We start from the raw sequence: 13,742 nt of genomic DNA, 5'->3' as shown, positions 1-13,742 counted from the left end.
CCAATTATTCTGGAAAATGCGACTGATAACAGGTTCTGGAGTTAATTTATTAATTACAAAATTGAGCATTTAAAATAATGACTAATAGGTTATGCATTTTTTCATCATGTAGAGGTGGAAATAAGTTTGTTTCTTATAAATGTGTTAAATTGCAAATTCTGATGATTTCTCTCATTTTAGTAATTTCATAAACCTGCAGCTGAAGTAAAGTAGTAATAAAGAAGTTACATAAAATTAAGTTGAGCATGATCATATGGTGCAAAAAAATGAAAGAAAAACAACGTTAGTACTTCTGGTAACTCCAGGGTGGAGTGTGTGAGACTTGGCTGCTTGATGGCTGCTAAACAGGAAGTAGAAATGTGTTATCAAAAACAGATGAGTGCAATAATGTAGTGCTTCTGTTTATTATAATTAGCTTTCGGATATCTACAAAAATACAGAAGTGTACATTAGTGACTGTAATACCATGTGGCAGCAACAAACTATTTTGTTGATGTAGATGATAAAAATACAGGAAACTGATAAAAGCAACTATCAGACAAATTTTCCATGCATTTTAAAACACAGTGAGATAAAACAGTCACTCAGAACCACCAACATCTGGAACGTACATGTTACTAATTTAACAGAAACATATTAAAGTCTCATTCCAACCTATTGGCCTGGAGCGGTGAGCAGAAAGTAGAGGCCGTTGGGATCAGTAAACGCTGCAGCAGGCGGGCCGGGAGCTGAAACGGTGCTGTAGGTCATGTCGTCCCCTTCACCAACAACCTGGACAAAATTTAAAATGTATATAAGATACTTCCTGTTTGATTCACAAAAACCTGACAAATGTTAACCCAGCCGCTTCAGGTTTTTTATCTCTTATTTTTATCCTATTTAGCTCCAACTTATCTCAATTTGTTTTTCCAGACAAAATCACATTAGACATACCAAAAGATAAAGATTTCATGTTTCGATAATACCAACTCTTCAGTCATCTGCATGTTTTTTAGTGCTGCTGTAACAGGAGTCTCTTGTGTAAAACGAGCTGAAGCTGACACTACTTTGAAAAGTTGAGGATATTTGGCTTTCAGGAGAAATTTATGAAAAATTACAATATTATATAATGTAAAAAAGGAATTTTATCATAAGAATGTGATGTTGACTCAATGTATTGAAACAAAAGTCAAACTGTGGTGAGTATGAAACAACAAGAAATGTCAACATGTTTAGTTAAATTTCAAGTCAGATGAAATTAGGAGTGAATATTTTCAGTCAGATTGAGACGAGGGATAAAGAAAGTCTTACACTTACATTAAACCTGACTGGAGTTTCACTGATGGTGGAGTAGTAGACACCATCTTCAGGCTCAACCTGCAGAAGAAACATTTAGTTTAACATCTGAGATGTAGAGAAACTGACAGGTTTATCTTGTTACAGCCTTTAATATTTAGCAGCTTATTTTAAAAGAGGTATAACTCAAACTCTAGACGCTTTATGAGTTTTATTGTTTGTTCAATATTTGTAGTTACATGAAACTCGTGTATCTTGTTTTCATGATCAACAGGTTATTTTGAGCTGTGTGTGTTCTCACGTCGTCTCTGCTGGTTTCCAGTGCCTTGGTAGATACTGGAACAGTCGGATCCACTTCCTGAGCCATGAAAAGAAACAGGCTTATTAATAACTAACTGCTTTCAAAAAGAGGAATCGTGTCATTGGCTATAATAGTGATACTCACAGCGTAGACATGCACCTGCTTCGTGTTTCCTGCAACGACATCAGGCTTAACTTTAACATCCAGTTAAATGCTTGGTGATTTTTAATATTTAAAGTTTTATGTTCTCACGTTTAGTTCTCCATCTGATGATGATCCCAGTGACTATCAGGAGTACAACCAAGACCACAGCAGCAGCAACGTAAGGAGCTCCTGACAGGAAACCTTTCAAAAAATAAACACTTTAAATCAGCTTTTGAAGTCTTTAATTTTTACTTTTCTCTTTTAGTTTAAAGCATAATTAAAGAAACAAAAATAATAAATGGTTCTGCTATTGCTTAAATTATAAAAAAAATATTTTTTTAAAAATGGCTGCATATAATAATTTTCCCTCAATGCATCATCTTATTGTAGGATGTTGACATGACTGCATTTCACACAGGACCCTGACTGCACAAGCTATATGTCACATTTATGTGGAAAGAAATGTCCTGTACCAGACAGTAGTGAGAAGAACCAAACGGTTCTCTGACCATCAGAACGCAGCGCCATGGTGGACTTTATGGTTAATGTTTCATTACCTTCATTTGACACAGGAACTTTTGCACGTTTTGTGGCTGGAACTGATGCTGTGGTGTCTCCAGGTTTTCTTGTTGGGTTGCATGTTGTTTTACCTGCATGCAAATAAACCAGGAAGTTATTAGGTTCATGTTTTTCATCTGAATGAGAAAATACATGCAAACATCAAACCAGATGAAACTAAGTATTTCTGATTATTTTATTCAGTCTGAAGCAGAAACTTGTCTCACCTGATTTATCTTCTGTGGACTGATGGTTGAAGTTGAAGGCCTGTTTGGTTTCACTGTTTGTGACTTCACACTTGAACTCACAGCTCTGAGAGTAGAAATGCTCTATAAAACAAACTGCAGCAGAGCAGCCAGAGTGTCGTGTTGTACAGTTGATCAAAGCGATACTCCCAGTAGAACAGTGATGCAGCCATTTCACTCTGTATCCACACTGACCACGCGTCTCCACAGAGCAGTTTAATGTCACTTTATCTGTATCCTTCTGTTTAGTCACTGGTCAGGAAATAAGATATTGGGAGAGAAATTTTACACAAATTATACAAAATATGTCACTGGACATGACTAAGATCATGCTTTAAAATAGATACAACAGTGATAAAGTGTAGCAGAGAAAAAATGATTTCATATTCATATTCATACTCACTGTGGACGACAGACAGAGAAACTCCAGACTGATGAACCAGAATGTGTTTACCGGGTTCAGTTCCAGATTTATATTGTTGGCAGTCATAATAACCAGCATCCTTCACTGTGATGTTCCTCATTACCAGAGAACAGTTTGCTGCAACACTCAGTCTGTTAGATTTACCCTGAACATTAACCTTTCCCAGTGTAACCAGTTCTACTGAGTAGCTGGTGGTACCATAGACCCATGTGGTACCATTACAGTTTATCTGACCATTTATCACATGTTGACAAGACAAAACCATGTTATCCCCAGATCTCATGAAAACAGATGATCCATCTGCACACACTGTTGAGAGAAGAAAAAAAAGACTGAAAAATACTTTTAAAATTCATAAATCTAAACATTTCAAGATGATTCAGGTTAACCAGTTAATTGATGCCTTGTTCAATTCTTGTGTTTAATAACAGAAAATAGCTAATTTTTAAGACACAAAAGTGTAAATATAGCATCCGTTTACTGAATTTAGTAAACGATCCAACACCCAGCTACATTTTCTGAGACAGTAAATATTTCTATATGTTCTTACCAGTAAACTGAAGCCCCAGGATCAGAAATAAATGAACTTTAATCCATTTTAGTTCAGTCATTGTTCGACGCTTCGTTCTTGTTCCGACTAAATAAAGTGTCTGGTACGAGCAGCTTTTTGCAGGTCATCTGCACTTCCTGTTAGAGAGGTGATACTTCCTCATCTCATGTTTATTTAGACTTCTTTATCTCAATTATAAGTTTTTAAAGAACAGGTTAATCTTCATTAAATGTTGGTATATTTTAACATAACCAAGTTTAAATGTTCAAAAAGAACTTATATTTAAGCCATTTGGTGAATATTGTGTTCAGCCACGAAGCACATGAGACACAGAGGCGTTTCTCACAGCTAGAAAGAAAAAGTGAACTGAAAGTGAAAAAAAGTTTTCAAATAAAAGTTTAATAAAGAACCTTTGTAGATTTAGTTTTGGAGTCCAGAGTGCATGGTGTTGCGATAGCAGCAGGTAAAACAGTGTTAAAAAAGCTTTAATGAAACTTACTTCCAATTTTATCTCAGCCTTCATGAGAAGTGAAGGAGGAAGTGCTTTGGTGAAAATGTGCAGCAGCAGGGATTCGTTTTCACAGCAACACCACAACTGCTCACGACGACGAAACAAACGCCTTCCTTTAACATCTCAATACATTTAACATCTTTCACTTCCGTTTTGGTCATTTTTTATGCTCTGAGCAGTCAAAAACCATTAGGCAGCAGTTTACTGTTTAAAATGCATTCATACTTATTGTAGCTTAGGGGGAAAAGCAGCTACAAACTTTATTTGATATACAACATTTCAGCTCTCAGGCTTTTCAAGGTCAGAGTTAAAAGTCAGACACTCAAAATTTCAAATGTAATTGGTTAATTTTATAAGCAGCCAAACTACTTCTATAATATTAGCTGCTCTGAATAATGACACAAGCTCATCGTTTAATGTTTGCAATTGCTTTGTTAATCACAACACTAATCATTATAAAACGTTGTTAGTTCAAACATTTCACCAAAACGTTCTAGAGGAACCCATGGCTGAGGTAATGCATCCATTAAACCAGGGGAGGGAAGGAGAACAGGTGGATTTGTTACAAGGAGTTTTCCAGGATGCTAATTTAAGACACAAATGTCCAACTTCACGTCTAAGTGGTCAGAAGTCACAAATCTCCAGTGAGTTTGTTTAGCGCCGTGTGGAAATGATCGGCTCACTAAGACTGTTGGTACCAAACATGAACCACGACTGGTGCATGGATAGTGAGGGGATAAAAACCGCCGCCGAATGCAACGTCAAACTGGACTCTGTCCCGAGGTAACCGGACCCCAGCTTCATTTCCTCTGGATGTCACTCCAAAATAAGATAAGTTTATCATTTCTGTCTGGATCAGCAACAACAAATCTGATGTAAGTTCAACTAAAAAAATTAGATTACACTGATTGCTGGGAACAACCACATCATCTTCATATACTCACTTTGTTTTTTAATCATGTAAAGATAAAGTAAACATAAGAAAGGAAAGAAAAACATACCGTATTTTTGAAATGCAACACTCCAGGAAAAGAACAAGGAGAATCCAGGAGAACATGCGTCTTTACCGCTCAACAAACTACAGGCCAAAAACCAATTCCTGTTTGTTCGTCCTTCTGCTCCTTGTTTGTCCACAAATATGGAAGCGCAAAGTTGCCAAAAATAAAAAGTGAAAAATCACCAAGTCAAAGCACCGACTGCCACAACATTTAGACCAACATGGACCTTTACGTTTTGAGCAGCACTGAAACATGTCAGCTTTCTGGAAATTCTTCAAAATAGATACAAAAAATTCTGCTAAAGAGTTAATTTTATGCCTACAAGGAGGAACAGAGATGAATCAGCATTCCTTTATTAGCGTTTCCTATTTTGGGCATAAAAACGCATATAGAGACCGTTTCCTGTGTTAGCATGAACATACTTTGTAAAATCTGGGCATATAAACCAGCTGGTTCAGGAGGATGATCCTCTGTGGACTCCTGAGGGTCAGACCTACAGAAATTTAACCCGACGGGTCAAACTTTACACGGGCCGTACCTGGCAGAACCACGTCTCCGCCCCAGTCCAGCAGAGAGCAGCTTCATTCCCAGACTTCCTGGATGATTTCAGCTCAGATGAAGCTTCTGGAAACAGCTGGAGGTCAGAGACACACGGCCTCTCTAAACGTTCAGAGAACCTGGCAGCGCGGGGTTAAATACATATCCTCTGGTCAACAATCAGGAAGAGAGATATTTATATCCATAAATATTTTCATTAAAACATTCCTTATAGAGATTTTTAAAAAAAGAGGAACAATGAACTGTGTTCTGAGCTCAGAGACTTTAGTTTAACAGAAGGACTTTTGATTCAGTCCATTTTGATTAATTTGCTGCATTATTGAGATATTTCAGAGAATATCTTCTCATTTCATACATTTGGGAGATTCTTGGATTATCTTCTATTCTCCACCAGAGTTAAAGGTCCAATAGATAGGAAAAGCACAAAGTAACCTAAAAGTAAAGTGTTCAGTTTGATCCGTTTTCATGATTAGAATCGATTTTCCACCTGTCCTGTTCAACAGCAGACTTTAAGCGTTGCTATGGGGTTTTTTCTCGTTGCTGGGCTCCATTGTGGGTTCACTGATGCTTCCTGCTGCTTTCCTGCTGACTGCAGGGCGACCACAGACTTCCTCCATCTCATTTCCCCTCTGCTGGGCTTTATTGTACTTTGGCTTAGTGAAAAACTGTTGAACATGAACCCTGAGCTGGACGCTGCACGCCTGAATCCACAGAAGACTGAGGAAATGATTCTGCTGCCAAAGCACCACAGTGCTGCAAGCTGGAGCATTTAAATGTCAGACTGAAAAATAAAAATAGATCAACAAGGATTTATGACAGAAATGCAATGCTTGCAATGTCTAAACAATCCTTATTAAACATGTTCTTCTGACAGAGAATAGATTAGCTTGATCATAACATGCATAAACGTTAATACAAATAGAAAAATGCATTTTCTGAATATGGAGTTGAGATTTTTCTCAATGAGAAACATTTGAGCTTTGATTCTGAAAAAAACAAGTAGCTTTAGGGTTGGCAGGTTGCCAAAGGTGCCGTCATATTGAATTAAGTCCGGTCCAAAGTCTAAACCAATACAGGCAGAGAGAAAAAAAAAAACATTGTCCAACTTACTGCTACAGCGATAAGAGGACACTCAGCAGTAAAAACAAAAAGAGATTGAAACACATGACAGAAACTTTCTGCAAGAGAGCAGAATACGTCTTTTAAGCAGATCAGTTTGTTTGCAGATGTTATGATAAAGGATGTTAAAGAGATGAGTTTTAAATGTTGGAGGGGTCAAAATCTGCTCCCTGCCATCCACCTGGGAGGATTCAGCTTTTAACCATGATCCTGTAACTGCCTGTAGAATTAGAATCCATTTTACAAATCTACGTGAAGAAACGCCTATTTTGACCCCATAATTTACAAAGCTTACCTGGTCGTGGATACAAGGATATTTACGACTTTTCTTTCGGAGGAGAAGCAGAAAGTTCTTGAAGTTTTGATCAGCAGGGAGAAAATCTGGACATTTTCACTGATGAAATATTCTGAAATATGTTTATGTGTAGCAAAAGCCAGATCTTTAATATAAAAATGTTCTTATAACCTGAGTTCTCAGTATAAAATAGAGTTTCATCAAACAAAGCAGGTAAAAAAAAACTTCCAATGTGAACCAGAGGCTGCAGGTGTTTCTAATTAAAGCGGTCGCCAAGCAACGTTTTGATGAGCAATACTGCCATCTACTGGAATGGAGTGTGAATCGGGTTGTTAAATATATGTCAGATTTTAAAACTAACTAAATAAATAAAACTGTTGGCAACAATCAGTCCACCCGGCCCCGTTACTCTCCTATTTCTGCATGAAATATAAAACTAAAACCAAAATATATTGAGCAGATAAACTTTAGATAAAAGATAGTTAAATATTTACGACAGCAAGGAATATTAAAATGCAGAGTATAAATCTTGTCTCAAACTAATTCCTATTTACACGGAGTGAAGGAAATATTTGTGCCCTCTAACTCTACATAAAACATAAAGGTGTTAAAATATATTTCAAATGTTAACGATTTTCATTTGATTTTTTAAAAGAAATTCTCTATCCTTTTCTAATACAGTTATTTTACGGAGAAAAATCAATTAAATTGTTTAAAGTCCGAAATTCTGTTGCAATTGGACAAAAAATGTAAGCAGTAAAAAATACACATTAAAATAGAACATAAATTTTAAGCCAATATTTTTGAGTTTCCCACTAACTTAATCATTAAAGGAGGAATTAGTTTGATTTAAAAACTTTTTCTGATTATTTTAAGAACGATCAATTCCCCGTTTACAGCAAATTTCAAAATAATAACGTTAACATTGTAGCAGCATCCGAAAATAAGAAAATACCAAGTAAAAACCAACCATGTTCCAACCGCTAATGGATAAACTTCCTACCCATCTTTCAAAATAAAAGCTTATGAATCCCGGAACTGAGGACAGACTTAATTATACTCAACAAAATACAAAAAATAATCTTTAACTATTATTTGACACAATATCCTTTTTATATTAATACAGATATATATTTTTCGTTAATTACTAGAAATTATTATCCGACAGCAGCTGCATCCTCAGGTTAACGCAGGTGGACGTACCCAGTCAGGTGATGCTGTTCAGCATTCTGTCCACTAGATGGTGCTGCTAACCGCTTTAATTCGACTTGAAACTGAGCTGCTGAAAGGACCTGAAGGTTTCATTTCTTGTAGAAATGAAACCTTTTCTCCATCAGTTTATGATCAATTCATAACCAAACTAATCATGCTAACAGTTAGCTCTATGATTATATTTGATGAATGATGCTGTAGATGAAATACTGTAATGTAGAAAAATCTCCAATAAAAAACATGAGATGATTTTGTTGCTCTTTTTTAAACTTAAACTCAAAGGTTTTAAAGTCATTTCCTTCAGGCTCGGGTCTTGTAATGATCACAAACACATCATAGGGGTAGCCAATTTTTAATCTTATTTTCAACTTAAAAATTCATTTTTAATTTTTTCAAAACATTTTTTTTCCTAATTGTGCCAATGAGAATATTACTGGAATGAAATGATTGTGAAACACTGCAATAAAATGTAAAGTTTGCTACATTAATACAATTTCCCATTAGACTGATGACATCACAGAGGTCAGAAACAGAACCAGCAGCCGCCTGCGTCCACCGTCAAAACCGCCACAGAAAAATAAAAAACAAAGAAAAAGAAAATACTCACGGTATGAAGACAGACTGTGTAAAACAAAACGTCCTCAGTAAAAATTAAAGCACATCATAATGGAGAACAACAGGACAGGAGGAGGTGGTGAAGTAAAGTACAGGTGAAACTAAATCCCCTCTCAGAGTCAGACTGCCAACATGAAGCTGGATAGAGCATGTCATGATATCTGCGATTCAAAATCCACCAACACTGACTGAGAAAATAAAATGTGCGTCAATATTTCCAAACATTATGAGCCGCAGAGTTGCTTTTGTCATTCTGATGGTGACCAACACTTTAACATTTAATTTTGCTTAATAATCTAAAAAAATGCCATAAAATAAACTAAATTTAAAGTTAAATGTGTAAAAAATGATTTAACTTATTTACAGCTCACTCTGGAATAAATTTGAAAATGTAACAATCTGTTGCTTCATTTTTCTGAACTTAAAGCAGGAGAAAATGATGCAACATAAAACCACCTTTCATTACGGAACCAAAACGTTCATCTATCCAAGCTTAATGTGAACACATTCTGAATTCAGTGCAAAACCCCTTAAACAAGCACTTTGTGTGGCTGCAGCGCTCTGCAGCTGCAGTGAGATTGTTTTACATGATGGCCTCAGGTCAGAGGTCACGCCAGTCCCTGATTAGACTCTTCATCGTTTGGACCCCAGTTCACAGAGAGGAGAAGAAGAAACGTCGGCCGGCGGCTCGGATGTTGGCTATGGCTTTTTGTTGACTCTCGTTTCCGCAGCAACCAGTCAGGAGGTGGAAGTGGGCTGGTGAGTACGTCAGAGTGTCCGGTCGAGCTTTGGGTCGTCAAAGTTAGCTTTCCTCCTCTTCATCGTTTTCAGTGCAAATCCGTCAGAAAAGTCTTTCCATCTCTCACTGAAGGAGCTGGAACAAAGTGCTTCAGTTCGCAGGGGACAAGTTTTTTTTTTTTTTTGTTTGTTTTCAGAAAGTCCTCAGTAATAAAACTAGAATCTCAGTTAAAACAGGAAATATACACAATCATATGTTTACAATATATTATGTACATTTTACATAAGCTCATAAAAAGTAAAACATGGCTGCCTTTTCAAGGTGGGAACAAAGTGCCGTCACTTTGCATAATGTAAACATGAAACAGTGGCTGTGTTGCTGCTGCTAAAAAACAAAAAAAAAACACTTTCTTTACAGATTCAGTAACAAAAACACACACCTCTCATTTCCATGTGCAAATCTGACATACACAGCATGTCAGGAAGAGCAAACAGCAACACAACGCGGCTGAGGTGTTCACACACGCAGGCAGAGCGTCAATGGAAAACTGGACCGGAGAAAAACTCTCCACATCTTACTGCAGTGCTGAAGGCCAAACTGGGTTCATCTCTTCAACGGGAACCGCCTCGTTTACGGCGCGTCAGTCCTGAACCTTCAGCAGAGACTTGAGGTGAACGCTCATCTGCTCGCGGCTCTGGCTGTTCTGCTGCGGCCCGTCCTCTCCGACCCAGTGGCTGGGCGGTTTGGGCAACACGCTGGGCGACGGCGGCTCGCTGAACTTCGCCCCGGCGTAAATCTTTTCACAATCTTTGAGGTATTCGGCTTCGGCGAGGGGGCCGGTTGGGATGGTGACGTTGTTTGAGGCGTTCAGGGGTTTCTTGGGTTCGACGGAAGACGAAGGCTTCTTGGGAGTGCAGTTGTCGTTCTTTTTAGCGGTCGGGGAAGCGGCAGGCGATTGGCCCTGTTTGGGTTTGTGGCTCCTGGTGTTCACATTGTGGGCGAGTTGATCGTGTCGGGGGAGGAGACGGGGCGCCTGGACACCTTTAGGCTTCAGCACCTAAAAACAAATTATTAAAATGATGCATTACAAACAGTTTTTCTCTTTTCCAAAGCCATGTTTGAGATATTAACTTTTAAAACAGTTTATAGTTAAAATGAGAACGAAAAGTGACACTGAAGGATCATATTCTTCCTAGGTCTACAAACCTGAGAGCAATTTAGTTTGGATATTTTTGAAAATAAAGTAAACCAAAACAAAAAGTAAAGACGCAGGTAATTAGTTTAGCTTTCAGATGAGAGTAATTACAGTGAGCTGCTGGTACTCCCTGGAATGAGAAGCCACAAATACTTGAAATCCCCTCTATATGCATTTATAACGGCATATTTTAATAGTTCAGCACCAAATAAACCATAACATGCATTAATACACACAACAGAAACCATTTTATCAGAACTGCAGAAGCTCTGCTAAAATCAGTTCAGTCAATCAGTGCCAGTCATCAACTAATTTAATTATCGATTAATCATTAACTGGAGTTAATTATCCCTGCTGATCCAATCTTTGCTACAAATGATAAATACAGGAACGATGATGTTGCATTTCAGACAAATGTTTACTTTCTTTAAAAAATATTTGAATTCTTTATTTGCGTCTTTGGATGCATTTCTAACATTTTATTTTAAAAAAATGAAATATATGCAGACTTTGTTGGCACATTTTTATTAATCGGCTAAATCTAAAGTAACCATTAGTTGCAGTCCTCCTTCTGGATATTTCAGATGCGCTCTGTGAATGGCTCCACAAATAAAGTTTAATTAAGACTGATGATAGTCGCTCACTGTTTCAGCTTGAAACAAATCTACAGTATTAAAAAGTCATCAGGACGTCTGGTTGTATTTTATGTGTAATTTATGTGTTTTCTGCCTGATTGATGCTAAAATATTCCTTTTGTTTTGCTGCATGAACATTAGAACAATATTCATCCATTTTCTATTCACTTCAACTCTCTAAGCATCCATCCATGCATGCATCAGATGTGAAGAGGTAAATAAACATCATTTCCTTTTGTTTCTAACACAAAGTGAATCATGACTTCAACAGCAGCTGAGATCAGGTTTCATTCTCCATCAGTGTTGATGTTCAGAACAAGCAGCCGCCACCCACAGACAGTTGTTGTGTTCAAGTACAATCCGTCACGTACGCCTGGCTCTATGAGTCACGCTGCTGATTGCAAAGGCTGGAAGTAACTTTGGAAATTATTGTTGCTGTTTTCACTTTTGTATCCAAGCATTTCTCTGGGAGCAGGTGTGGAAATTCATACTGGAGAAAAAACTTCAAGCAACACAATTCAGTTCAAACACATGAATTCCAGCCTCGAGTAGTTTTAGTTTCTTTAGTAGGAATGAGACAAACCGTTGTCACCTGCAGCCCTGCCTGCCCTACATTCGTTACTCTTATGCATGCCCAAAGGAAACACAGTTTAGAACTGAGCAGCTCTTTTCAGGTTAGGGCATGCAAGAAAATACCTTGGTGTGTGTGTGTTCACCAGAACAGCTGTGCAGAGCTGCAGAACAAGACTGGAGGGGAGTGTGTGGTTAAAGGAGGATTTCCGTCCTGCACTTCTGCACAGCTAAATCAGTTTGATGTTTAATTTTCATGTCAACATAGGATTGTAATCAACTTTTGAGAAGCACATCAACTGATAAGTAGGCTAGAGACAATTTTTCATGATTTTATTATTTTAAAAACGTCTAATAGCGATGAGGTTTTACATGTTTAAATCAAAGGAAGTTAGCGGCTGGCTGGCTTAAAACATAGTTAGTAAAACTACTTGTAAAAATGTGAACTTTTTACCCATTTTCCTTTAACCAGCTCTCTTTGTTTATGGCGTTCTGAATTATGTCACTAACTTTTTCTGATTAAAGTCCAGCTGAAGCTTTAAACTGTGAAGCAGTTTTATCTAGATCTAGTAAAGTTTGGCTCTTCATCCTTTTGCCTGTCAGAGAAACCTGTTGTGGTAAAGGCAGCCTCTTTATGCCAGATCAGCAAGTGAAAACAGGAAGTTAGGCTGGTTTTTCACTTATTACTTCACAACAATAGATTGCAAGTGCGTCACTGAAAAAGCCTCAGGCACAAAATATACTTTGAAAATTACTGAATTTGCCTCAAAACTGGATAATTGTGTCGTAAAATTGGTATAAAAATATGTTATTTCTTATAACGGCGCTAGAATACATCACCAAAAAGTTACAAACTAATTAATATGGGACATATTATTGTTTCTACTTCTGAGAAATCAGGAATCTGTATAGGCCTGTCATCTATATTACACCTGTTTTATATAGAGTAAATTGATAAAATGTTGTTTCAGGTTAAGTTTGATACCAATGAGGCCTACAAGTGTACAAACTTCCGTAAACTCACCTCTTTTTTAGCTCCTTGTTTGACATGATGGAGGTTCAGCACCGTCTGGTTCCCAGCAGGCAGGTGAGCCGCGGACTGGGCCGAATGTCTGTGCCCCGAAGAGGCCGTCAGGATGGCGGTGGAGGCGGCGTTGTTGTGGTCGGACAGCCGGATGTTCGGGCAGTGTCTCGGGGGTTTCTGGTGATGCAGCAGCGGCTTCCTGCTTCCCTTCTTCAGCAGCGCTTGCTTCGTTTTACAGCTCGGTATCGGGTTGTTGTTTTCTACGTTGCCGATATTGGCTTCGTCACCGTTCGCAGGAGTTCCGTCCAACATTTCTTTGGAGTGGTGAAAACATAAAACAGGCGGAGAAAATCAACTGCGGCGAAGTTGTTTTAACTAACAACGTCACAGGATAACAGTGAGCTAACAACTTGAGAAGTAGCTAACTAGACTTTCTTTTAGAAATGCCCTCAAACAGAAAGCTGTAATTACAAAACTAACTTATTTTTTGTTTCTGTAATTTCCAGTGCTGAAATATGTACGTTTCTGGTAACAGTCACTGATATAATATCGAGCAACAGAGTCTTTCTTTGTGGCGCGTCGCTGCTAGTCTGATCTGATAAACCAGAAGTAGCTTGTATATTGAGTTTATAGTAGTCACATGATTTCCGGTAGTAGCCTTTCAAAATAAAGAGGGTGTGGATGAATTTAAAAATTCAGAAATTGCAACACAAAGTTTAAATTATGTACGTGGTAGTCAGTGAGCACGATTAAAGACATCTATGTGTATATGTA

At 37.7% G+C, this 13,742-nt stretch overlaps 2 protein-coding genes across 2 annotated transcripts; both read right to left on the bottom strand.

Annotated features, from left to right (window-relative positions):
* Nucleotides 1-388: 388 nt before the first annotated feature.
* Nucleotides 389-4,102, bottom strand: LOC106905212 (uncharacterized). The gene is made up of 9 exons (XM_088001812.1): nucleotides 3,498-4,102; nucleotides 2,927-3,256; nucleotides 2,506-2,775; nucleotides 2,278-2,370; nucleotides 1,829-1,921; nucleotides 1,721-1,749; nucleotides 1,577-1,633; nucleotides 1,297-1,356; nucleotides 389-771 (listed from the first exon to the last, which is right to left on the bottom strand). Exons 1-9 carry the CDS (start codon nucleotides 3,556-3,558, stop codon nucleotides 655-657), a joined length of 1,110 nt encoding a protein of 369 aa, XP_087857938.1. The 5' UTR covers nucleotides 3,559-4,102; the 3' UTR covers nucleotides 389-654.
* Nucleotides 4,103-8,526: 4,424 nt separating this feature from the next.
* On the bottom strand, nucleotides 8,527-13,576 carry LOC106905222 (proline-rich nuclear receptor coactivator 1-like). Its single transcript, XM_014969908.2, has 2 exons — nucleotides 12,969-13,576; nucleotides 8,527-10,601 (listed from the first exon to the last, which is right to left on the bottom strand). The coding sequence occupies exons 1-2, from the start codon at nucleotides 13,278-13,280 to the stop codon at nucleotides 10,185-10,187; spliced, it is 729 nt and encodes a 242-aa protein (XP_014825394.2). The 5' UTR covers nucleotides 13,281-13,576; the 3' UTR covers nucleotides 8,527-10,184.
* Between the last annotated feature and the right edge of the window lie 166 nt (nucleotides 13,577-13,742).

Source organism: Poecilia mexicana, unplaced genomic scaffold (genome assembly GCF_051168715.1).
Source record: "Poecilia mexicana isolate PSO_F unplaced genomic scaffold, ASM5116871v1 scaffold_21, whole genome shotgun sequence".
Taxonomy (NCBI): Eukaryota; Metazoa; Chordata; class Actinopteri; order Cyprinodontiformes; family Poeciliidae; genus Poecilia; species Poecilia mexicana.
This window is presented reverse-complemented; position numbering and strand designations above follow the sequence as displayed.

What these genes read in the sequence shown, in the direction of transcription:
- LOC106905212 (XM_088001812.1), bottom strand. Translation starts at nt 3,558, where the DNA reads ATGACTGAACTAAAATGGATTAAAGTTCATTTATTTCTGATCCTGGGG. An exon ending in CCTGGGGCTTCAGTTTACTG is followed by an intron (nt 3,257 to 3,497) that starts GTAAGAACATAT and finishes TTCTCTCAACAG; the next exon opens with TGTGTGCAGATGGATCATCT. An exon ending in TGGAAACCAGCAGAGACGAC is followed by an intron (nt 1,357 to 1,576) that starts GTGAGAACACAC and finishes TTTCTTCTGCAG; the next exon opens with GTTGAGCCTGAAGATGGTGT.
- LOC106905222 (XM_014969908.2), bottom strand. Translation starts at nt 13,280, where the DNA reads ATGTTGGACGGAACTCCTGCGAACGGTGACGAAGCCAATATCGGCAAC. An exon ending in AACAAGGAGCTAAAAAAGAG is followed by an intron (nt 10,602 to 12,968) that starts GTGAGTTTACGG and finishes ATTTGTTTTTAG; the next exon opens with GTGCTGAAGCCTAAAGGTGT.